This window comes from Corythoichthys intestinalis, chromosome 3, assembly GCF_030265065.1.
Source record: "Corythoichthys intestinalis isolate RoL2023-P3 chromosome 3, ASM3026506v1, whole genome shotgun sequence".
NCBI classification, from domain to species: Eukaryota; Metazoa; Chordata; class Actinopteri; order Syngnathiformes; family Syngnathidae; genus Corythoichthys; species Corythoichthys intestinalis.
In genome coordinates, this window is record NC_080397.1 from 31,997,888 (window position 1) to 32,024,257 (window position 26,370).

The following is a 26,370-nucleotide window of genomic DNA, read 5'->3' on the forward strand; positions in this document are numbered from 1 at the left end:
TGTAGTGTGGGACTATCACATATTGTCCTAGTACTAAAGCAGACCAGGTATGTGCTCAGGAAGAGGGTCCAGAATAGTGTTCATGACTCTGCTCTGTCTATTGCTCCTGCTACCTGGATTCATCTCTATAATGAGAAATCCATCGGACGAGGTAAGAGGATCGCTAGCGTTGACGCGAGCACTGTGGCTTATGATCCCACTGCTCAAGGCCTCTGCTAAGTACATTGGACTTTTCAACTTTAAACTGTTTATCATCTGTGAAACACGCAAAGCTGCAGGGTTATACTATATTTTACTGGATACTTAAAATATGTGCTAATGTTCAGTATTTAAACCCGTGGTTAAAAAAAATAAAATAAAATAACCAAAATGATTTTTCGCCCCATACCCAGCCTATGTTTTACACCAGCAGACAGAGAGAAAGGCTTTCATATTCTCTTTCTTCTGATGTCCCAGGTACCATGAGCACCTGTATGAGCTTGAATGAAATACAGTATAGTGTGCATCTCGGACACAAAACACACATTTCATGAATGTATATATTGTGCAGTGAGTGGTCGATCTCGTCGGTCAACTCTGATGCCTGATGTATCACACTTGGAACTACTGGTAGTGGTCGGACCTGATGTCCACCAAATCCACAAGAAGGATACAGAACGTTACATACTCACCAACCTCAACATTGTAAGTGAACAATAATTACAAATCCATGAAACAATGCATAGCATTGTCTGTATTTTTACATCCTGGGCTCCATTCTTATGTATATGGCGGAAAACACAGACAAGACTGAAAAAGCAGTTTCTGGTCTTGCACCCCTCTTTAAAATAAACTGCTGTATTTTAAGCCACAAGAACTGTTTTGTTTGTTAGAACAATTAGTCTATACGCTGCCACAGCAGATTCACAGCGCAATAAGCCCCCGAACTATTTTTAATTTGTCATTTTACCCTGGAAACCCCTGTTTACAGACGTCGCACAACTGCTTTTGTTTCAACCAAGCTATAAAAACAAGGTAAGTACAGGTAATTGTATTTATCATTCGAAATGTCTGTCATTTTTAGCTTAGAATCATTAATTGATGTCTCATATTTCGTTTAAAAAAAAAAAAGACTTAAAAAAATTATTCACTCGCATATTTGAAACTTTTAAACAAATGACGTCACAATGAAAAAAAATGGTGTCTGTAAAAAAGTCACGGATATCTACCTCATAACTATTGCTTAATTGTATTTTTTTTGCTACTGTTGCATTTTCTCCGATATGTTAGACGATAAATAATCGATCCAAACAAAGAAAAATTGGGGGGGAAAAAACGTTTAAAAGGGTAAATATATGAAAAAGAACATCTCAACCACTCCTTGATGTCTGCAATTTCTGCATTGCGACCCTTGCTATATTACCATGTTTCACCCATAAAATCCCCCAAAAATCTAGCTGTGGCCATTCACAGCTGTGTCTTAACACTCGGTGATACATGCTATATCGAGTTTTTGGATCGAAACAAGGTAAGCCCACGATAATATGTCGTCAAAGTCATAGTATCTGTAATTCTGCTCTCGCGTGCTCTCACCTCCAGATAGGGTTTTGCTGTTTAAAAAAAAAAAATTTTTTTTTTCAAAAATGCCCTCCTGTTTAAAAATTTTCTTCACCCAGAAAAATGAGATTTTCAGCTTTCAAATGATGTATGACACATGCATATTGGACAATTTTGAAATTTGGCCAAATTGGGGGTCTCAGAGCGGAACTTCAAGACACCTGAATGTTTTCCGCCACATTCTTCATTTACACAGGCCTCAGAACTGTTACGAGATAGGACTTTGGGAGCCAACATGAGGGTTCACCTGGTTCGCATGATTATCCAGTCAGAACCAGAGGTCAGCAACTCTTTGCAGAACATGGTTAGACGAAAGCTTTCCTAACTTTCTTACTTGTTCTTGATCCCTATTTCAGCCAGAGATACAAATGTCAACAAATATCACCTCTTCTCTTCGAAGTGTATGCGACTGGGGTGCACGCTTAAATCCATCTAATGATACAGACCCCCTGCACGCGGATCTGTTTTTGTACATTACAAGGTTTGTCACACATTGCTGGTGTGACTGGTCAAAATTGAGGTTTTTTTTAGTGTCTGGTTTTCCAAAATACACAGATATGACCTGTTGCTGCCTGATGGTAATAATCAAGTGCGGGGAGTTACGCAGCTGGGAGGTGCTTGTACCAGTCAATGGAGCTGTGTGATCACAGAGGACACTGGGTTTGACCTAGGGATCACTATTGCCCACGAGATTGCACACAGGTATTGCCGAATCCAGTACACAAATCTATTGGCGCAAGGAGAAAAAAAACCAAATCATCGGTATTCAACTATTCTCATAAAATGGAATTACCGTATTGGCCCAAATATAAGACGGCTCTAATTATAAGACAACCCCCTCTTTTTCAAGACTCAAGTTTGAAAAAAGACTTTTTGAACACCAAATTAATTTTTATACAGAAAATAATTACAGTACATCTGAAACAAATGATTATAACAATATATTTGAGAGAAAAAGCATGTTATTTTGCCTCATTCAAATCTTAATATCTGAACATTTAAATATGTAATCTAAAGTGCAATCACATTCGTAAATGAATGGCTTCTGTTTTTTTTAAAATGTAAATAAACCAATCTATTGTGATAAAACAACAATATTGCAATAACTGCATTAACCATCAAAGTGAGGTCTAACTGTAACTGTAGTCTTGAAACAAATCTGAATTAGGAAAAACATTGCAATAAAATAATGCAAACTGGCTAAACTTAAGAGTAGCTGAGATCTGTCATGACAGAACATTACTCCTCAAGTTCAGCATTCGTTTCAATGATATCTGGCGCCATCTAGCGTCGTGAATGGGTATAATGTCTAGACCCCGAATATAAGACGACTCCCACTTTTTCAGTCTTATTTTAATGCAAAAAACACCGTCTGATATTCGGGCCAATATGGTACTCAACAAAAATCACTTTTTTTTTTTTTTTCTTTAAAGGAAGACGTAAAGTAACTTTTCATTAAATAAACATATTTCATATAGTTTTGGAATCAACCATGATGGAGTGGGGAACATGTGCAGCAGGAGTGGCTTCATAATGGCCTCTGATGGAGGCTATAACAGTGTGGATCTTACCTGGTCGTCTTGCAGCAGACATCAGCTGCTTGCCTTTTTCAAGTGAGTTGCACTTCCAAAACATGTCAGGGGTCTTTGATGATGTTGATGTCACTGCGCTTTCGTTCACCACCAACGAGTCCCGGGCCATCACCGTGGCAGTCGAGCGTGCTGTCTACTGAGCTAAAGCCTTGCCTGGCAGCTTCAGCTACCAGCGCACTCTTTTGAACGCACTGGAAGTCAGGTGTCCCTAGCTTGCACGGCACCCCCCTGCCCCCATTACACATGCACGCATACAGATATGATTCTTCAGTATCATGTTTTATGCCTCGAGAATCAAAAAGAGTTTCATATTTAATTGTGTTCGCAGTGAAGGGAATGCTGAGTGTGTAAGGGATCCACCTGCCCAAGAAAGTTCCCTACAAGACTGGAAACCTGGACTTTATTATGGAATCGATGACCAGTGTCGAATAGCTTTTGGAAATACTGCAAGAAGCTGTACATTCACAAATCCAGATCTGGTAAAATCCATGTTATTGCATTGTTGAAATCAGTTGAAACATTTTACTAATAGTACTGTTTCTTTTTCCATCAGCCAATGTGTAGGGTTCTGTCTTGTCACACTGACCCAAATGATGACAGCTCCTGCAAGCGTCTTCTAGTGCCACTGCTCGATGGGACCCAATGTGGACCTAATCTAGTAATATAAGAACTTTTCGAGGCATTCGAATGAAGTACAAACATAATTAAAACAAACTACAGTTTTGTTTTTTTTGTTTTTTTCGCAGTGGTGTCTGAAGGGGCGTTGTGTCTCCCCGGACCAGCTCAGCACCTCTGCAGTTGTGCATGGATCTTGGTCTAGCTGGTCTGGTTTCTCCCCCTGCTCACGAACATGTGGCGGGGGAGTCATTAACCGCATACGGGAGTGCAACAACCCAAGGTCAGCACTGTTCATATTTAATAGCTAGAGATCATGTTTTAATGAGTTACTAAGTAATAGTTGTGATTTTTTTTTCAGACCTACTTTTGGGGGGAATTATTGTGTCGGATTGGATATTGAGGCTGAACTTTGTAACCAGAAGGTGAGTGGTTATGTTTCGGGCTTGTGTTCCATTAGAAGGCTCCAAATTATTTCAGTACATAAGGACTAACGTAACTGAAGGTTTTTAGCAGTTGTGGGTGTAAATTTATGAAGTCATCATCTATGCAAAAAAAAAAAACTCACATCTTTGCCTTCACAGCCATGTGAGCGCACCCAGCTAGAGTTCATGGCCGAGCAGTGTTCCAGCACAAATCTCCAACCACTTTACCTTCGTTCGGACCAGGCCTCTTTCTACACATGGATCCCTGCAGTAGGGTTCTCCCAAGGTGGGGAAACACAAGATATTCCTCCTGTGAACTTAGTTTTGAAATAGTCTTACCAAAATCAGGTGATGAGCAATGCAGATACATGTGTCAGTCCAAGGGCGAGGCCTTCATTGTGAGCCGTGGATCTCATTTTGCTGATGGTACACGGTGTGAGGCTGAAGGACAACCTAGCTTTAGTTCAACAGGAGTTTGTCTGCGAGGGAAATGTCTGGTAGGGATGATGTTGATACAAAAGAAGTAACAGACTCAATCCTGAATTTGCAGTATTCCTTACTTTAGCTCTTTGGCTGCGATGGTGTGTTGCATTCTGGGAAACTGAGAGATGTGTGTGGTTTGTGCGGAGGGAATGGATCTTCCTGCACACGGACCTCCAATTCATATACTGGAGGTCAGGCAAGAGGTAAGAGCTGTTGATTCTTACTGATCCTTTATGAGAAAAATATTTAAATGTTGGCTACTGTAATATTAAAGTCATTCATTCGTGGACAGTTGGAATCATAATTATTAGATTGTGCATGGGTATTAATAGTGCATTTGTGTAATATGACGTAAAATGATGACTTGTGTTCTATTTTTACCTTCCTGCATTCCCTTTCAGAGTACACTACTTTCTTGTCCTTGCCATTAAATGCCACACAGGTTCATATCATCAACAGGGCACCTCTATTCACCCATATGGGTGAGTGAGTTGACCTCAGCCTAAGAATCACACGCTAGAAAGATTCTGAAATAAATCAAGAATATTTTTGCCTTCTGCATTTACAGCTGTGATGTATGGAGACAAATATGTCGTTTCTGGGACTGGCAGAATGGCATTAAATATGACCTATCCCTCCCCATTGGATGATAACTTCCTAGAGTACAGTCTCCATTTGACTCCTGACCTCTTGCCTGAAATGGAAGAGATAGTACTGGCTGGACCAGTACAACAGCAGATAAACATTCAGGTTAGGTTATTAAACATTATAAATATATTTTTTTAATTATAAACTACAGTAAGTTTACTCTATGCGCAAAACAGATGTCATTTATAATTTTCGTTCCAGGTTTATCGCAACTATGGAAAGGAGTATGGAGTAAAAACTAACCCCAATATAAGTTATCAGTTTTATGTTCCTAATGATCACAGCAACTTGAAAGAAGTTAAATTTGACGGCATATGGAGCATTGTCACAACACCCTGCTCTGCGTCCTGTGGTTTAGGTGTGTCACAATGTGTTCAGATCCTATCAATGAATGCTAATAATCCGAGTATCACTCTAATGCTGTTCATGAATGTTGCACTCTAAGCTTTTTGTAAATTTGTTCTTTTCCTTTCAATTTATGTCCTGTTGGGGCTCACCATGGTGTGTCATCCTTTTCCTATCTAAGCCTATCTTTTTCTAACACAAAGTGTCCTGTGTCCTATTTCTCAAACTTCTCCTTAACCTCTCTTCAAACTCACTAAAGCAAGGACCGAGGCTAGATATGGCCTGCCACATCATTATGTGTGGTTGTCTAAAGTAAATCATATGTGACTTCATGTTTAATTATTTACATTTTTTTCCCTTTTTGAAATTAAAAAAAATATAAATACAACATTTTTTAAAAGTAGAAAAAAACATGTATTATTTTAAAAAAATGCAGAATATTGATCCCCTTTCACTTTTTCATTAAAAAATGTAAAATTAAAAAGGAATTATTCCTACCTAGAGGATTTGAGGGAAGAGGATTTGGACAATTTTTATGTCTCCAAACTGTTTTGACAATTAACATAGTTGTCAATCCACTTCGTAATCAATTGATAATTAGTTATGAATTCCAGGTAGTGCCCGGGTTACCAACGAGTTCCGTTCCTACGCTGGCAACGTAACCTGAATTTCCGCGTGATTCGGAATTACCCCTTTAGTACCCCAAAATAACTCTAAATCCCAAAAATAACGATCCCAAAACATGTATTATATGTTATTGTACTGTCCTCGCCAAGTCCTAGCTATACAGCGAACTAAGCTCCGAAATTACGATGTCAGACTCCATGTGGATTGCTGACTTTATTCAGCTGCTCATGACATCAACACTTGCAGAATGAAACTAAAATAAAAATGAAATTAAATCAGTTTCATCTTCAATGAAAGCAATTCAAATTTGTGTTTATAATTAGCTGCTGACACAGCAATAAGGATCCAAACAAACAATTAGCATGTTTTAGTTAGCGTTCGCGCATCATCAAAAACAATCATATTAACTTGCTCCAAGTATTCGATCACAATCGAAAACGCACATTAAAGAGCACAAAAGTTGTTATACACAGGGGTTGCCTCTGTGGATGCTTCACAAGCAACAAATGTGCGTGCAGGCTTGCAGCTTTTTCTCCTCTCTTTGTGGGAGCAAATGGTTCTTCCTCATATGTGTGTGTGCGCTCTTCTTCGTGTGCGCAAATATGTTCAAGTTTTTCGTGTGTACATGCGCTCTTCTTTGTGTGCGCAATACGGTCTTCTTCGTGTGTACATTAGGGGTGCAACAGTTCACTTAGCCCACGGTTCGGTTTGAACCTTGGTTTTGGGATCATGGTTTCGGTTTGGTTTCAGTTTGCATTTTTTTTTTTTAAATATAAAAAAGCTGCCTTTATTTTGCTTCTAAGAAAGTGAAATAAACACTTAAAATGTAAACATTTTCGACTGTTAAAATGCCTCTTAGCTCTTTAGCTCGTGTAGTGACTAACTACTGAAATACACACACAGTAGTAAAAAAGTTACTTGGCAAAGTAACTGTGTTACCTTTCATGTTTTTTTCCCCATTTTTTTCAAAAAACAAAACAAAAAAAAACATATTAACCTTTGCTATGTTTGGAGGTCATTTAATGTTGTGAATCAACCGTTATAGTAGATAAAATTGCTCCCGTTTTTGCATTAGTTCCCTTCTGTCTACTTTCGACATGTGAAAATTTTAAAACTGTTTCATCCTTTAAAGATAGACTCAAGACAAGATTTTGCCGATTTAGGAGTATTTTAGATAAAAAGTTACTTAGGTTCGCTAGGAAGGTTCACTACAACAGAGCCTTTCTGAGAAGTTTACTGCTCTAAAATGGCGGCTGTTTACTAACGCTACCGAGTCTGTCATTTCGTATGTAGTTTAGGGCTGTCCCAAACGACTAATTTTCTCCCGATTAGTCAGCCGACTATTTTTACGATTAGTCGACTAATCTAATAATTAAAAAAAATATTTTTTGTTTTTGTTTACTAATTTAGCAATGAAATTTTTGTTGACGCATATCAATTCACAAAAAACATATTGGAACACTTAAATTATTTACTAAAGTACAAATAAACACGTAAATAACAATAATAAATCACAAATAAACAATGACTTCAAATGCTGATAGAATTAACTAGTGTAGCATCCCGATTGAAAAGATGGCCTCTTAAACTGATGGTTTACAACTTTTATTCCATCCTTGATGTAATCACACTGTAAGAGCTACGGTGCACACAAATAAAACAACACAATTAGAAATTATTGAAAACTTTTCACCTTTTTCCTTTTAAACCTTATTTATATATCAATGAATTGCCTATATGAATTGCCTTTACCTTAATTTATTACCTTATCATTGACAATCTCTTCCTTGAGTGCCCTCACTGTATATACTGTATATATTTATGACCTTTTAACGTTATATAATTTTCTATACCATAAAATTAACCATAACATGAAATAAACCTTTCAGTTAGCAATACTAATAGCACTTATAGGCCCATTGTCAATGAAACATTATTATTTAGTAAAGCGACAGCACCCTCTGGTGTACAAAATTTTTTTTTTTTTTTTTTTTACAAACGGTGACGGCGCTTGAGGTGTTTATTCACGGCCGATGTGCAGCCAAACTTGGCAGTGAAGAGACAGCACACAAGAGTGTACCCTCCTTTATTTCTTTGAAATAAGTCAATGTTTTGGACACTCTGGTGCGCTCTTTTGGCTTTGTGCCGCTTTCCCCGCTTGCATACAGAGCATCCGACATTCTAAACTTTCCGCGCATATATTTTTTTAACCCTTCATTAACCGTCGACGGGATGTTGTGCTCGTCGACGGATTTACGTCATCGATGACGTCGACTAGTCGGGACAGCTCTAGTAGTTCTATATACATGAGATATCTAGGCGTAGATTGTAGGCTGTCGGCTACAGTCAGGAAATATTGGAGCCACCTAGCCTAGCATCGCGTTTGCTACAGCGTCACAACAAACAGTCTTCCCTCTCCGCGTCTCTGACTTTTCTGGCGTCATTCAATCAACGTATTTACGCACATTGTCTCGTTGCCGAAAAGGGTGACAAAATCCGAACAAAGGAAAAAAAACGTAATGCACAAAAAACGTACACATTTAAAAATCAGTGTCCACATCTACAGATTACGCCAAGACCGTACAACTTGACAGGTATGAATTATAGTGGACCGTCACAGTTTGGTAGTAGCACTCTGTAGCACGGGACGTCCAGCTATCAGTGGTCAGGGCGAAACTATGTGCTTTAGCGAAATCATCTTCGATGGCTTTGTGTGCCATTTCATACATGTCGGGGATTACGTTATTGGAGAAATATGTCCGCGAAGGAACAATGTAACGCGGGTCAAGCGTTGCAAATGAATTAACGAAGCTCGCCGTTTGTTTTCAGTGGTGTCCTCTTCGGGGTAGTCCTGCTCTGAGAAAGTGATATCTGTGGGTGATGCCGGCCGGCTGAGGTGCCGGAATAATGTTATAAAAGTGTTACCATTAGCATAGGGAACAAGCGCTGAGCAATGCTTGAAAAATTGTTTTATTTTTTTTTTCCAATATTTTCTCTCCCTCCGCATTGTAGTCCACGGGGAAACCGAAATGTTGCCACACCGCAGATTTGAAAAAGGCCGGTGCTTCCTCAAAATTCGGTCCCTCCACTCCTCCGCTCGCCATATCGTTTTGTTTTCTTTCTTGTTTCACTTTCACTTCGCTCGTAAGCAAGAGAGGGCGTTTCTCTGCTTCTATTACATAGCTGCTTGACAGCGATCGGACATTTATTTGCGGGGCGGGAATTTCTCCACAGCTGTGCTTCACGTCACAAACAGGCACACAGAGCTCGACCAATTCATTCCACAAGCGTTCGGAATAAATGAATTGCAAAACCGAAAAGGCGCGGTTCATAAAGGCGTATTGAACTGTACAGGACGAACCATACGGTTCGGCTTTGAACCGCAAACCGTTGCACTGCTAGTGTACATGCGCTCTTACTCGCGTACGGAAGTACTACCTGCTCTACGCTTCCTGCGCCAAAATAAAAGCATGCATCACGAAACAAAAGTCAACATTATTTTAAAAAAAAAAACAACAACAACTGGGTACTCAATTGTCTTACAGTCGAAATCAGTCGGTTACGTTGTAACCTGGGGACAACCTGTAGTTGATTAATCATGGCAGCCCTACAATAGTTGGCAACTTGGCACGCCCCAAAGGAAACTATCTACGATGTGGCCCGCGACTAATATGAGTTTAACACCCCTGCACTAAAAAACCCCTCAACATCTTCATTTCAATTTTTGCTTAAAGGTGTTCAGAAAAATCACTATGTATGTGTGGAGAAAGAAACTAATAAACATCTGGAAGAACACCATTGTCCACCATCTCTACCTTTACCATTGCATACATCTTGTCAGCTCCCAGCCTGCCCACCAAGGCCAGTGTGATACAATTACAGTAGTACAGTAGTACTGTGTTTTGTCTTGTGGCACTAACATACTCATTAATAATATGATTGTTTCACAGATGGAGTGCAGGAACATTTGGACCCTGCAGCACTTCCTGTGGTAAAGGAAAGAAAATACGTTCTGTAACATGCGTTCAAAAACATGGCACTGATGTTGTAAGGGTTCGGGATTCAGACTGCCCAGCTGATTTAGCGCCGAATGCTGTTGAAAAATGTCATCTTCAACTATGTCCTGCCAGGTAGTAAGTGTACATGAAACAACATTTAGCTTTTGTTGGCCTCAATAGATAGAAAACATTTGGTTTAAAAGTAGAAAATGTGCAAATCTCACATACGTCTTGTGTTTTAAGATGGCATGTCTCAGAGGCAGGAAATTGTTCTGCAGTGTGTGGTCCAGGAGAAATAATAAGAAATGTGTCATGTGTACGACAAGAGGACAATCAAGAAGTTGAAGTTAATGAAACCTTCTGCTCAAATCAAAGAAGACCTCCTGAATCTTTGCCATGTGTAGTGGATGTCTGTCCAACTGGGTGGGACAAAACAAAGGAGGTAAAAAGATGACCATGCTGTCTCGGTTCAAAATGTGAAGTGTGTCTTAGGATATATATTTTTTCCTAGCAGGGTGAAACTGTTTTAAAGTCTGGCTTTATGCCACGTTCTAGGCAAGCTCCTGTGTTTGTGTGGAGCCCAGTTATTGGGCAGTGCTCAAAGACTTGTGGTAATGGTAAGCAAAGATGTGATACAATTTCTATTAACAAGGGTTTTGTACTCATCTGTAAATAAATGTATGTTCCTTCAGGAACCATACAGGTATGGTTCTCCTGTGTGAACTACCAGACCAAATGGAGGGTACCTGAGTTCCACTGTGACCCTTCAAAAAAACCTCCTCCTAAATCTGAGAACTGCAATACATTCCCTTGCCCTCCAATGTAAGGACATAAATACTGGTCCTTCTTAAAAAAATAGCATATTGTGATAAAGTTAATTATTTTCTGTAATGTACTGATAAACATTAGACTTTCGTATATTTTAGATTCATTACACACAACTGAAGTAATTCAAGCCTTTTATTGTTTTAATATTGATGATTTTGGCAAAAAAGTCAAGAAAAATAAAAAATCCCTATCTCAAAAAATTAGCATATCATGAAAAGGTATTCTAAAGAAGCTACTAACCTAATCATCTGAATCAACAAATTAACTCAAAACCCCTGCGAAAGATTCATGAGGCTTTTAAAAACTCCCAGCCTGGTTCATTACTCAAAAACGCAATCATGGGCAAGACTGCCGACCTGACTGCTGTCCAGAAGGCCATCATTGACACCCTCAAGCAAGAGGCTAAGACACAGAAAGAAATTTCTGAGCGAACAGAAGTGCTGTATCAAGGCACCTCAGTGGGAAATCTGTGGGAAGGAAAAAGTGTGGCAGGAAACGCTGCACAACCAGAAAAGGTGACTGCACCCTGAGAAAGATTGTGGAGAAGGGCCGATTCGAGACCTTGGGGGACCTGCAGAAACAGTGGACTGAGTCTGGAGTAGAAACATCCAGAACCGCCGCGCACAGGCGTGTGCTGGAAATGGGCTACAGGTGCCGCATTCCCCAGGTAAAGCCACTTTTGAACCTGAAACAGCGGCAGAAGCGCCTGACCTGGGCTACAGAGAAGCAGCACTGGACTCTTGCTCAGTGGTCCAAAGTATTTTTTTCAGATGAAAGCAAATCTTGCATGTCATTCAGAAATCAAGGTGTCAAGAGTTTTGAGGAAGACTGGGAAGAAGGAAATGCCAAAATGCCTGAAGTTCCGTGTCAAGTACCCACAGTCAGTGATGGTCTGGGGTGCCATCATTGCTATGTCAGCTGCTGGTGTTGGTCTGCTGTGTTTTATCAAGGGCAGGGTCAATGCAGCTAGCTATCAGGAGATTTTGGAGCACTTAATGCTTCCATCTACTGAAAAGGTTTATGGAGATGAAGATTTTATTTTTCAGCACAACCAGACAGTGCTAAAACCACTGGTAAATGGTTTACTGACCATGGCGTTACTGTGCTCAATTGACCTGCCAACTCTCCTGACCTGAACCCCATAGAGAATCTATGGGATATTGTTAAGAGGAAGTTGAGAGACACCAGACCCAACACTGTGGATGAGCTTAAGGCCGCTATTGAAGCATAATGGGCCTCCATAACACCTCAGCAGTGCCACAGGCTGATTGCCTCCATGCCACGCCGCATTGAAGCAGTCATTTCTGCAAAAGGATTCCCGACCAAGTATTGAGTGCATAGCTGAAATAATTAATTGAAGGTTGACTTTTTTTTGTATTAAAAACACTTTTTTGTATTGGTCGGATGAAATATGCTAATTTTTTGAGATAGGGATTTTTGATTTTCTGGACTTTTTTGCCAAAATCATCAATATTAAAACAATAAAAGGCTTCAACTACTTCAGTTGTGTGTAATGAATCTAAAATATATGAATGTCTAATGTTTATCAGTACATTACAGAAAATAATGAACTTCATCACAATATGCTAATTTTTTTTAGAAGGACTAGTATAATGCAAGACCTCTGTATTGAGTATGATGTTGCTGATGTACAGTACTACGATCTCAAGATTATGACATTTTCCACCACCAGGTGGCGATCAAAGCTAGGCATCTGCAGTACAACATGTGGCGGAGGGGTTGCCAACACAGTGCTGTACTGTGCTCAGGAGGCAGATGGGGAAGAGATGGTTCTGGAGGATTCTGAGTGCAGTCACTTTCCAAAACCCGCAGCAGTGGTGCCATGTAACACGCACGACTGCCCAGCGAGGTAATACACAAACACACACGATACATTCATTTTGTTTTCCAATACAAAAACCAATGACAATCATTTTCTTGTGTTCAGATGGAAGATTCAGAGCATGTCACATTGCTCTGCTTCTTGTAATCTGGGTGTAGCTCACAGGATTGTGTCCTGTGTTCAGTTTGTTCAAGGCAAGGAAAGTGTGGTGCTTGAGGAGAGCTGTCAGACCTCAGTCAGACCAGCTACTACGGTGCCTTGCCTGGTGCAGGTGTGCACCTTTAGGTGGGAGGCAAAAGCATGGAGCCAGGTACTATTATCAAAATTGAGCACAAATATGAAAAAACATTCGAAAGATAGAAATAAATCTATCAATCCAAATGGACTGGTTGCCAGTCAATCACTGTGTACATAGTGCACTGATTTAAAACAATAAAAAACTAACAAAAGAAAAACCCTGAATAACACTGAATAACAATTGAAGTAATCCGTCAAAATCATTTTAGTCCACAATAATCCATTTTAATGCAACCTGAAAGTTTAAATCATGTGATTCTCTCTGGACAATAGACCAGCAGATACGTTTTTAAACGAATGGCTCGTTATCAAATTAAAAAGTTGTTTTCATTTTCTTACCAAATTTAGCATCGGTCTAACCATCCAAGTCCGTAATCCATGCACAAATAATATGCAGTCAAAATCCTTTGGTTAAAATGAAATATTTTAGTTCTGTACCATGTTGTAAAATTAAATGGCAAGTGGGGAAAAAATACATCCAGCCATAAATATAAAGATGTCACAATATTGTGATATTAAAATGGCTTCTTAATATCTTGGTTTTTTTTTTAAAATGATGAGCCTTTGCTGCTTGAAATGCAGTTCTGGGTACTTTTTAAATTTTTTTTTTCATTGGAGACAAAGATCACACTAGCATTATCACCTTTGGACAATTAGCCTTATGCAACCTTACACACATTTTGGAATGTGAGCAGAATATGGCATATCAGAGAAATTAATGATGCAACTTCAAGGCAGTTGCTCTGACCACAACGCCACGTGTAACACTTGTCAAGTAGTATTGAATGAACGATATCAACAAATCATGAATATTCAAGCATTTGTTTAACTACATAATTTTCTTCATACAGTGGGGCAGTGTATCAAATACTTGTTCTCCCCACTGTATGTATGAATTGTGTGATGCTTTCTTAGGCAGCTTTCTTGAAGCTATTGCTGTTTTTACTTACAGTGTTCAGTGTCCTGTGGTTATGGCATTCAGTCCAGAACAGTATCATGCATGGGGCCCTCTAAACCCGAGCCCCTCAGTCCTTTACTATGCATGCACATGCCTAAGCCTATCACCATTCAGGGCTGCAGCATGGACAGCTGCACAAATGTGCCATCTACCTCAGTTATCATTACAGCTATGTATCCTGCATTTGAGGCAGATTCTCACCTGTCTCACACTCCAAATACAATGACAAAACGATACCGCATGCAAAATCTACCTCCAAGTTCATCCGGTTCAGTCACAATTCCGCAGGCCACTACAACAGCCAGTCCTTCACCTAAACCAGGTACATAGAAAATAGAGTTCACTTTTATTAGCAATTAATTCAGTTTACCAACATTATTTGGGTCTCACCAGATGTGTGTGGACAGCTACTCCTGCAAGAATCAGGCACAATTGACTTGCGCAACATCATTGGTCCGTGCACGGTGGCGATTGGTCGACCTCTGGATGAGGTACTTCATGTCAAAATAGTGTCAAGCGCCTTAAACTGCAGAATAGGTGAGCATTACCCAGCATGTACACAAAGGTCACCTTAATTTTCAGTGTACAAAAAAGGGGAAAAATAATTTATTGAAATTGTTTCCACAGGCGAATATGCTGTATTCTTTGACCGACTGGCACTTGTGCGCAAGTGCGAACAGGCGGCAAGTAGCACGCTGACCACAAGAACCAACGTCCTTCTTGTGCGACAGAATCTTCTCACTTCTGGGAATGGCATTGTGTTCACCTTCAGCTCACAGAGAAATGTGAAAAAGAGCCAACATCAAAGTAGGATATGTGCATTCATATGTCCTTATTATGCAACACTAACCAAACAGAATAACGGCTACAGATGTGAATTTAAATGGTAACTGGGCTTACTTTTGTGTAGTGCTTTTCTACCTTCAAAGTACTCAGAATGCTTTGACACTATTTCCTTATTCAACTACTTATGACATGGCGTCAGGGGGCAACGTGGAGTTCAGTATCTTGCTCAAGGATCGTTTGACATGTTCACCAGGGCTAGGGAATCGAACCCACAATCTCTGGGTTGGGGAACGACTACCCTACCACTGATCCATGCTGCCCCATTTTAAAAATTATGATTGCATCTTAGAGGGCAAAAGTATAAAAACTTTTAACTTTAAAAAAAAAAAAAACAGCAATTAAAGAAAAAGAAACATAACTAACATCACATTTAAATAACTAAACAGATGATGCATTTGATTGCATGATTTATGAATGTAGCTTATACTTTCACCCAAAGATTGCGACAAGCAGCTGTTTACCTCCAGCGGGGAATTTGAGAATCCAACAACATCTGACACGAACCACACTTGTCGTGTACTGATCAATGCCCCTCCCTCAGTGAAGATCAGAATCCAAGCACTGCACATAGGATTGGTCTTCAACACCACAAACTCACAGTCTTCATACATTATGGTGGGCATGTTACTGTTACATTGCATAAACTGCAAAAACAACAACAACAAAAAAGCATTACCCGTTTGCCATGTGGACATTTTCAGGTAACTTGTTTTTGTGTGTTCTTCAGATCCGAGACATGGATATGCTGAAGACCAATGTGTTTAAAGGCCCGCAGCTGTTTGTGTGGCACTCCTCAGGAAATATGGCTGAGGTTGAATTCAATGGCGATTACCAGCACACAGTGGGAAGCTTCAGAGCAAAATATTCTTTTCTAAAACGTTAGGATAAAAAAAAAAAAAATCTGATAGAGCCAACTTTTGTTGTGAAATGAATGGAAGCAAGAAGTCAGAATGTTAAATTAAATGTTACATTTGAAAGTATATGTGCAAATGAGTTCATAGTGCTTTTATATAGAGATATTCAACAGCATGTAATAAAATATACAATTTGCATTAGTGAGACTTGTCTTTGATTTCAATGGCCATGCCTCAATAGTCCCCCCTAATGCGCCACAGACACATTACAAACATTAAGTTTCCACCCCCAAGACTCGCAGTGCATTGTAGGTCCATGTCATTGAGGCGTGCTTGGGTGCTGGTGAATTTCTAGCTCCCACAAAAGCACAGTAAACCTCTCCTTCCCCTAAAAACACCACAGGTTTTTGTGTGGGGTCACTGTTTGGCTTTAGCTGTGTCCTCCAGAAGAGCTCCCATGTCCAACAGTGCATCATTTACAGTCTGTGCATACTTGGCTGCATTTGTCTCTTCACAGCTGTTGAAGGCTGTGATCGCGATGTTGATGTGCTCATCCATGGGATTGTAACACACTCCATAGCCATCTGGCACCATTGGACCAAAGCACATCACACAGTCGGTCTTGGAACCAACCTGGAACCAATGGACAAAATGAGGATGATGGCACACAAGTGAGATGCAACCACAAAAAGAAATGTAAAATGCAAGACTAATACATTGAATATCAGCAGAGCAGTGATTTTCGACGGGTTGGGAATCAGTGAAAAACATGTAGCATAGGAAAATATGTCACTTGGAATTTTTAAAATGGAAGCTTAGTTACTGTATACAAGGTAAAGAGCATCAATTATACATGAGTGTTCTCTGGCTCACTTAGGTAATCCTGCATTTACACTTTCAGTAATTTTAGAAAGACATTCTTCGATGTATGTACATGACCACACCTGGCTGGTTAAAAGATTATAATGATGAGCCACAGCAAAAGAAGTGTCCATGAATATCCCCGGCATAGATGTGAGATCTTCAATACTCTGCAACCTTAGTCCTAGAAGATGTCTGTCAATGGCTTGTCCATGAATCGCCTAAAAAGAAAGAAAGCTTTGCTTAGGAGCCAAGTTGACTCAAATGGCACTTTTCTGAGATTCCAATTTTAACTTCTCACATTGTATGTGTTCTCCTTATGTATCTTAGCAGCCTCCTGAAGCAGTGCTAATCTTTCTGTGTTCTGCAAGTGAGATTTGATGCTTAATCAGAGTTAAGTGTCAACAAACATGCAAATATTATCATTGTATTCTCGGGACATTGAATAGGATGCAACTGATGGCTTTGATTGTTTTGGGAGGTTAAACTTCTTCCAAGTATATCTCTTGCCAAAGTAGAATTTTGTTGATCTCCATTCAATGCCTTAACTATATTTCAACAACAACCACACCTGTTTAGTTGGCTCTTGCATTGCTTGAACAAATTTCAATGACTCCTTGGTAGTTACACGTATTACATCTGTTCTTCCATATTTGAACATTCGCAATGATGCACTCTCATATGTAGCACAACATGTGTTATACATCCTGAAATGCAAAAATTTGACAAATTCATTTTTGCATACACTCCATCACTGTGTAGCTTCAATTAAATGTCACAAAGGATAGCTTACCTAAAATAGGCTAGCTGAAATGCCATTTGAATAAAGGCATCTGGACTGAGGTTGTGTTGCATTGGCAAATTTTTTCCATAATGGGAGAACATCAGAACATTCACATCCAAGTCATGTACCATTCTGGGAAAGTGAAGAATAGAAGTTGCATAAAATGTTTGACTACAAAAAAAAAAATAAAAACAGGTTATTATTATACTTCCAATTACACACATGTTCATATTTTGCTTGGCTTTTTCAATGTCTCTCTTGACTTCTGGGGTAATGTTGAAACGCAGTTTCTGAGGCATGCTTAGAGGAACCATGGGGGAACGGACTATTTCTGTCTTCTGCCTGAGACACAAAAATATATATTCCTAGTCATTTCAAAATGGTTAAAATATTTTTCAAAAAAATATATATATACAGAAGCAACCTTACATATATTTAACAACATAGTCAATGAGAAACACAATAGGTGGGCCCTCTGAAGGTGCATGTTCATACACCAGTCCACAGGTGCCATCTTCACCAACAATAAACTGCAGATAAATAATAGGAAAATTTTCAGTCATCATCACTTGGTATGTTTATCAAACTGAGGATATTCAGTCACCTGTAATGTCTTGTCAAACCAGCGGTTGCCGCTGTTCCAGCGAGCCCCGCCGCCGTGCAGCATTTGGGCAGCGACGCGGCTCTTGTATAGTTCTTCTGACACGCGAGGCATTGGTGCATCCAGACATACAGTGAAGATACTTTTTTGAATGGCGCGAACTGATTCTTTATTTGTCTTATCTGCAGATTGAGGGAGAACATGATGATATCTGTATAATATTTGAAGTTAGCCATTTTATGCCATATTACCTTTGATGAGATTATTATAAGCTTTCCCCCACGTGTTACGATGCTGCGACGTTAGGATACCAACAGGCTCTTTGTTGGTCTGCAAAGAGGTGTTCCAAATTTTTTCCAGTTGCATGTAAATTTGATCTACTGTAAGGGGGGTCCCATCACTGTTGTATACATCCAAAATGAAAAACTGCAAGGCAAAACAGGCGCAATAATTTGTATTTTGGGCTTTGAAACAAATTGAGTCGAACAGCAGTATGAGTAGAACAATACTGCCATCTACAGTACCTGGAAGTTGTGAACTACAGTGATGTGCGTGGGAGGCGTTTTGCCAATTGCGTGATTTACAACGGTGTCTCTCTTTGGTCCAGGAATACGGCAAGATGATAGGATCTGGTAATACTGGTCCATACAAAGTGGCTTCTTGCTCAGGTACTCTACTGGCAGGGTGTCACTGTAATTATAAATATACATATATATATGCATAAAAAATATACAAATAAAATAATTTGTTTGGTTTGACACTTAAGATACAGTGGAACTTTGGAGGCCTAACATGCAACCCTTGCTTGTTGACCTAATTAGTTGATTACATTAGATACCCCCCCCCCATTGGATCTAATATGACATAAAGCAATTATAGTGTAAAGAAAAAAACAACTCGTAAAGCTCTAGCTGACATGGGCATAACCAGAAAAAAATAGACTTGCAGACAATATTTTTAGCCTTAAAATATTAAATACACAAATACAGTGCCTTGCAAAAGTATTCGGCCCCCTTGAACCTTGCAACCTTTCGCCACATTTCAGGCTTCAAACATAAAGATATAAAATTTTAATTTTTTGTCAAGAATCAACAACAAGTGGGACACAATCGTGAAGTGGAACAAAATTTATTGGATAATTTAAACTTTTTTAACAAATAAAAAACTGAAAAGTGGGGCGTGCAATATTATTCGGCCCCCTTGCGTTAATACTTTGTAGCGCCACCTTTTGCTCCAATTACAGCTGCAAGTCGCTTGGGGTATGTTTCTATCAGTTTTGCACATCGAGAGACTGACATTCTTGCCCATTCTTCCTTGCAAAACAGCTCGAGCTCAGTGAGGTAGGATGGAGAGTGTTTGTGAACAGCAGTCTTCAGCTCTTTCCACGGATTCTCGATTAGATTCAGGTCTGGACTTTGACTTGGCCATTCTAACACCTCGATACGTTTATTTTTGAACCATTCCATTGTAGATTTGGCTTTATGTTTTGGATCATTGTCCTGTTGGAAGATAAATCTCTGTCCCAGTCTCAGGTCTTGTGCAGATACCAACAGGTTTTCTTCCAGAATGTTCCTGTATTTAGCTGCATCCATCTTCCCGTCAATTTTAACCATCTTCCCTGTCCCTGCTGAAGAAAAGCAGGCCCAAACCATGATGCTGCCACCACCATGTTTGACAGTGGGGATGGTGTGTTCAGGGTGATGAGCTGCGTTGCTTTTACGCCAAACATATCGTTTTGCATTGTGGCCAAAAAGTTCAATTTTGGTTTCATCTGACCAGAGCACCTTCTTCCACATGTTTGGTGTGTCTCCCAGGTGGCTTGTGGCAAACTTTAAACGAGACTTTTTATGGATATCTTTGAGAAATGGCTTTCTTCTTGCCACTCTTCCATAAAGGCCAGATTTGTGCAGTGTACGACTGATTGTTGTCCTATGGACAGACTCTCCCACCTCAGCTGTAGATCTCTGCAGTTCATCCAGAGTGATCATGGGCCTCTTGGCTGCATCTCTGATCAGTTTTCTCCTTGTTTGAGAAGAAAGTTTGGAAGGACGGCCGGGTCTTGGTAGATTTGCAGTGGTCTGATGCTCCTTCCATTTCAATATGATGGCTTGCACAGTGCTCCTTGAGATGTTTAAAGCTTGGGAAATCTTTTTGTATCCAAATCCGGCTTTAAACTTCTCCACAACAGTCTCTCGGACCTGCCTGGTGTGTTCCTTGGTTTTCATAATGCTCTCTGCACTTTAACCCTTTAACACCTAAGCCTATTTTGGCCGAATTTGCATGCATTTGATGTTGCCTTTATATTTCAAAGAAAAAAATTTTCACAATGGCCAAGTTGGGTCCCTTTTTTCAGGACACCTTGAACTTCATGTCCAAACTGTTGTTTTCTTCACTGACCAATTATAATCCACATTTTGGACCCAAAAAGACAAAAAAATTCCAAAATATTTTTTCAAAATTTTTAATGTTGGTGTCCCAATGACAACCAAACATGCTCGACCAACCGTTTTGAAGCTTGACAATATTTATTCAACTTGTTAGGATAAACATTCAATAGAAAAAAATAAGAGTGAATAGTTTTGTGTTTGACTATTCAACACAAACAGCGGGTATGGTCATAGGCGTTTTTGGCCTTTACACATACTATGGTCAATACAGGTTATATACAGTGCAAAATAGTGAGAAAAAAAAATTATATATATCATCTAACACAAAAAGGTTTTGGAGGAGATCTCTTTGTGAAGTTAGGTATTATACCCATCACCTTATCTAAAGTATACGTACATGCAATCAAGCTTCTCGAACACACATCTATATAAAAATTGAAAAGATTCATAGTGAAGAAAAATATATATATAACATTGGAAAAAAAGTATTTTCAAAAATATTGACAAGTAGTTCAGTTCAATTCCATTTTTTCAGGCATGCGACCCGATAGTTGTTGTTGTTGTTGTTTTTTTTGTTTTTTTTTTGCGCACTCAATAAAGTTTGTTTTTGAACAGGTCACTGAGCTGCGTCACATACAACGTCACACAGCCTACTCTTCTGCCGTTTGAGCGCTGCTGTCACTTCTACTCGCCGAGACGCCGACTAATCAGAGGAAAACAGCGACAAATACAGCTACTTCTATTCCTTGAGTTGATGAAAAAATGCATTAGCTTGCGCTAAAATTAGTTTTCGATTCATTCTGCACGTTTCAAAGTCGCTCGCGCAATCCAATCGGTGTTCATGCCTCCTTTTCCTTAGTTGGCGCCTAGCTCGGCAATTTATTAAAAATGTTCACATTCGGTTCGTCCTTCTTGACATCACAACGGATCTTGGGATATGTAGTCTTTTGTGCTGCTTTTGGTTTTGAAAAAGGACAAAAAATGATGGAAATATGGAGATAGAAACATGGTACATGCAGCGTTTTAATGCATATTTATGAGTGCAATAAAACTATACAACTCAAATGACATTATCTCCCGTTTTTCTCGGTCGATTGACTTCAAATAAAAACTGGTGTGGACATCAACTTCCGCACTTTCAAATGAGACCAACCAGCGGCGCGTGGGTGACGTAATTACAGCGTGACGAAGCTTCAAAGACGACATGCGTAAACGCGTCGCTGCCGACACGTTCGGTGTTAAAGGGTTAAACAGAACCCTGAGACTATCACAGAGCAGGTGCATTTATACAGAGACTTGATTACACACAGGTGGATTCTATTTATCATCATCGGTCATTTAGGACAACATTGGATCATTCAGAGATCCTCACTGAACTTCTGGAGTGAGTTTGTAAAGGGGCCGAATAATATTGCACGCCCCACTTTTCAGTTTTTTATTTGTTAAAAAAGTTTAAATTATCCAATAAATGTTGTTCCACTTCACGATTGTGTCCCACTTGTTGTTGATTCTTGACAAAAAAATTAAATTTCATATCTTTATGTTTGAAGCCTGATATGTGGCGAAAGGTTGCAAGATTCGAGGGGGCCGAATACTTTTGCAAGGCACTGTAACAATATATGAGAAATATTAATTCATTTTCCGAGCCGCTTATCCTCACGGGGGCCACAGGGGTGCTGGAGACAATCGCAGCTAACTGTGGGGAGTAGGCGGGGTAAAAATATTTTAAAAAATAAATAAAAAAACTGATTGATCAAGTTGGTGGTTTTGCTGTAATATGTGTAAGATCTGGTCAAACTCACCTGTCAATCATTTTTTTAAACTCCAACACTCCTGCAATCAGTTTAGCTGCAAACCTGCAGAGGAGATGCCACTGTGTTAGTGACTTATGAGAATGACAAACGATAGTTTGTACTAATGCCCAATGGAATGGTACAAAATTCACTTCTGTACTAAATGAAAACAATACACTGCTGATGCATGTGCACTGTCCTTGCTCGACTCTGGTTGCATGCGGTCGTCATGTTCACTGCATATCACATGGGTCACAGCAGTCAAAAACAGCTAAGCAATGCTTAGAGCAGCCCGCTTTAAATAGCCAACATGGCGAAGAAAGCATGACTAAAGGTCGGCGTGAAACTCCATCTGTATTTCAACTTGTTTCCAAGAAACTTACATGGTCTCAAACAGGAATTATATGATTTATGAAATGGGTTTATAGCCAATCTGGTGTTGGTAATGTATAGCATTGTCATGCATTTATTTTACACTTGTGGAAATCTAACAGTAGTATATGGGTAGTGTCTTACCTCATCTGTCCTTGACGGTCCTGGAAGTGCATGCGTGGAAGAACCACACAGGGGCTGGTGTAGACAGCCACCGGCATCCGGCAGTCCAAATAGGCTGACTGCATCCACCATTCTGATAACTATAAAATAAAAAGCACAGAGGCACCAGAGAGTTGGCTTACTAAAACATTAATGTTTAATATACCAAATATCGGTGATGTGAAGCAATGATGGACAACTACTTTGTTACTACATGGATTTCCAAGTTATCTGTAATTTACTTGAGTACTGGATTTTCAACACTATAAGGTACACCTTCAATGGATGGCCAATTTTAAAACTGTTCGGTATGTATGTCCTGAAAATGCTTTACTTTTACTTTTTACAGATGTCGGTGTCGTATTCTCTTTACTACAGGTAGTACCCAAGATACGACGTACCCGAATTACGTGATTTTCGACTTCGACGCCGGCTCTCGTCTGCTATTTTGTTGCTTATTTTATTTTAACTTAATTTTATTAATATTACATATAACACGTTTTTGGATAGTTATTTTGAGATTCAGGGCGTATTGAGGGATATTTAAAGGGTGAATTTCGATTTATGCAGAAATTCAGGTTATGTCACCTGCGTAGGAACGGAACTCGTTAGTAACCCGGGAAACCTGTAAATCCAAATAGGCATGTTACTTTGTTCAGCCTTTTCAGATGACAACACACTGTAAGCAAAATACATAAATAGAGAACTAAATGTAGTTTAATCTTGATTGATTGAGATTTTTGGGACTTTGTGGAAAATAAAAACATAGACACTTTTGCACAATTATCTGTACAGAGCGTGAGTACATAAGCCAAATCTGTAAACGACGAAGGTTGACAATCGATCGTTGCAACACTGCAATATAAAGTGGGAGGTACTTTACATGCGCTATTTACCCAGTTGTCTGTCTTTCGGGCCCGTCGCTCAAGACCCTTCTGGAGGCGTTCCCCTACGCCACCCTTTAGAAACTCCTCCACCAGCTTCCTTGTGTGTTCCAGCTCTTCTTCACTAACAATAGGCTCCAGAGCAGCCAGATAGTTATCACAGGTCTGCTTCAAGGGTGGCACAGGCAACTTGGGTAAACCCTCCTGGTGAACCAGGGACCTCTTCTGGATGTGTGTAGCTGGACCGAGCAGGCGGCATGGCTTCACCATGCCATACCGCAGCTGGAAAATACATGTTTAGAAAAACACTCCTCAACAATCCAAATTCGTGTCATCTTCATATCATACGTTTCAGATCACAAATACACAATAACATTGTCAAATCTTGTATCTGCAAATTTATTCATATTGTCATTACATTCACTTCCTTTGGACAATGGCCCTTCACAAAGCTCCACAGACAGGTTTTGCACAACCCTGATAACAAATGAAGTATTATGACTATCTACCTGCACATAAATGAGCTGTTAACTCATGATTGGGATAACCGCAGTGGCACTGATTGGCCTACAAATCGGACTGTCACAATATGTCATTTTTTGTCAAAGATTGACAGATAGTAACCGCAATCTTGGATGGCAAGGCAAAGCTAGTTTGCAATGAACATCATCTCAAAGGGGTTACAAAAAACCTCCTTTCCGGAAGGATGACTTGGTTTGTGAAAACTGACACCAAAACAATATAGCAGCTTAAGCAGATGTGTTTCTGTGCCCCGTGTTATCTCAAAATAGTAGGTTAACACAGTTGAACCTTTGGAATGGCGAAACAAACATTGGCACAAGCAAGAAATCTGTGTAGCCAAATAAAGTATGTGCTTATCGCCATCACACTTGCTTTTTCTTGCATCATACTTTCTGAAAAGGTCCATTTTAACATGATTGTACATACAGTATTTTATAAATAATATAAATAATAATAAAATTAATAAAAGATTTTAGTTTTTAGGGTTTTAGTGCTGGTTGACTAAAGTATTCAAGATATTTATTGTTAGTTATTACAAAGACACATTGGTGTAATTATATCAGTTCTACAAGTTGCTACAATTGACATGAGATGGATATATTTGTGTGTGCCACTGCTTATGAAATGTGCGTTCATTAATGTATTTTATCCAAAACACCAATATAGTACACAAAAAACTACAATACATTTTAGCGAAATTGCTTGGATTTTAACATTTTGGCCAGATACTGTATATTAAAAACTATAGCCCATTGATTTTTTTGACCTAATTTTTCTTTTTAAGTGACCCAAATTTAGTAAGATTTCCCTACTTTTATCCAGGAAGCATTTGGCTTGTAGACTAATGTTATCTATAATTAAAGTAATATTTTCGCTATATTCCATGCCCACATTTAGGGTGGTTGTATTTATCTCAATCCCAGGCACATTTTGACGAACATTCCCATTCATACTTATGGGAAATTTTCAGTCCACAATGAAACTAACGTAAATAATTTCGAATTTGGAAGGAAAGTCGAGCAATTGGGAGCACAGGCACAGTACACACAGTAACTTAACTTTATCGATATACACGTGCTAATTGTAGTAATAATTTAAACTACTAATACAGACAGATTATTATTAATGCATTTGTATATTCAAGAATTAACCAGTAAGAATTCAAAAGCACTAGCATGAAATGTTTGTACGCCTTTGTGTATTTTTTTTAACCTAAAAACACGGCAAGCGTGTTTAATATGACACTTCCGGTAAATCTCTTCAAAATAAATAATTGTTTTTACTACCATGCAGTGATGTTGTTCCAGCAGCAGTGCATTAAGCTTCAATTAAACGACGACGAATTGAAATCAACACGCGGTGTTATATATATTTATAAAACCATTAAGAGTAAGGTTGTGCCGTAGTAGAACAGTTCTGCAGCCTGCACTGCTAAGCTGCCGTAATGTCACGCCCGGCCGGCCTGCTGAAAAATGAGAAACAAGCTAGTGTTCAGAATGACGACATGAACGCAACGTTTTTAAAAAATATTTATTTTAATTTTTGCTGCGCCATAACATAAACGTGAAAATGCCAGCTAATCGCAAACAGTCTCGCTGTCCAGGGTAGTTTGCGAGTTGCGTCCCACCCCCTGTCATACCCTGTCCCGCTGTAGTCAGTGCATACACAAACGCGCGTTAGTATTCAAGCATTTATTTAATCTAGGCTAGCACTTGTAAAATGCACTCAAAGTCCACTCACCGCGGCTCTGACAAAAACGGCCAACATGCTGTCAAATCGACGCCCCGGTGTCTTTAAAGATGTCAAAGCTTGGAGCAGTCATGTCTCAAGGACGAGCTTGGCGTCTATTCTGAGCCGCCCGCCCCCCCTCGGATGTAGCGAGAAAGACAACTGCTACTCCTTTAAATACCCGCTTTTCAACTTTGATGCCGACTCACTGTAGGCCAATGTCAGCTGATATTATCCACACAAATCAAATTCGTCAGTACATTCATTATCATATCCGCAATAACGCACTAATATATTTGTGATATATTTTTAGTATGACTT

General features: G+C 39.4%; 2 protein-coding genes across 7 annotated transcripts; one reads left to right on the top strand and one right to left on the bottom strand.

Moving 5' to 3' along the window:
• adamts13 (ADAM metallopeptidase with thrombospondin type 1 motif, 13) lies at positions 1–16,125 on the top strand. 6 transcript variants are annotated; one of them, XM_057832802.1, is made up of 29 exons: positions 1–151; positions 393–456; positions 551–684; positions 1,793–1,876; positions 1,953–2,077; positions 2,152–2,358; positions 3,075–3,209; positions 3,517–3,667; positions 3,742–3,846; positions 3,935–4,086; positions 4,165–4,228; positions 4,388–4,514; positions 4,577–4,725; positions 4,794–4,914; positions 5,113–5,193; positions 5,280–5,461; positions 5,561–5,717; positions 10,066–10,192; positions 10,282–10,461; positions 10,573–10,771; positions 10,841–10,946; positions 11,022–11,151; positions 12,851–13,027; positions 13,106–13,310; positions 14,250–14,577; positions 14,649–14,792; positions 14,883–15,062; positions 15,541–15,716; positions 15,829–16,125. In XM_057832802.1, the coding sequence occupies exons 1-29, from the start codon at positions 50–52 to the stop codon at positions 15,982–15,984; spliced, it is 4,248 nt and encodes a 1,415-aa protein (XP_057688785.1). In that variant the 5' UTR covers positions 1–49; the 3' UTR covers positions 15,985–16,125. The 6 variants fall into 6 exon arrangements, 5 of the variants coding, with proteins under 5 accessions (XP_057688785.1, XP_057688786.1, XP_057688788.1 ...); XM_057832803.1 differs by having other exon boundaries at positions 10,844–10,946; XM_057832805.1 differs by having other exon boundaries at positions 2,152–2,298.
• zgc:154046 (Carnitine O-acetyltransferase-like) lies at positions 14,872–26,207 on the bottom strand. Its single transcript, XM_057832808.1, has 14 exons — positions 26,062–26,207; positions 23,812–24,081; positions 22,898–23,016; positions 22,391–22,444; positions 18,726–18,891; positions 18,453–18,627; positions 18,205–18,383; positions 18,030–18,130; positions 17,823–17,942; positions 17,610–17,732; positions 17,388–17,523; positions 17,118–17,180; positions 16,900–17,037; positions 14,872–16,588 (listed from the first exon to the last, which is right to left on the bottom strand). The coding sequence occupies exons 1-14, from the start codon at positions 26,086–26,088 to the stop codon at positions 16,373–16,375; spliced, it is 1,887 nt and encodes a 628-aa protein (XP_057688791.1). The 5' UTR covers positions 26,089–26,207; the 3' UTR covers positions 14,872–16,372.
• Between the last annotated feature and the right edge of the window lie 163 nt (positions 26,208–26,370).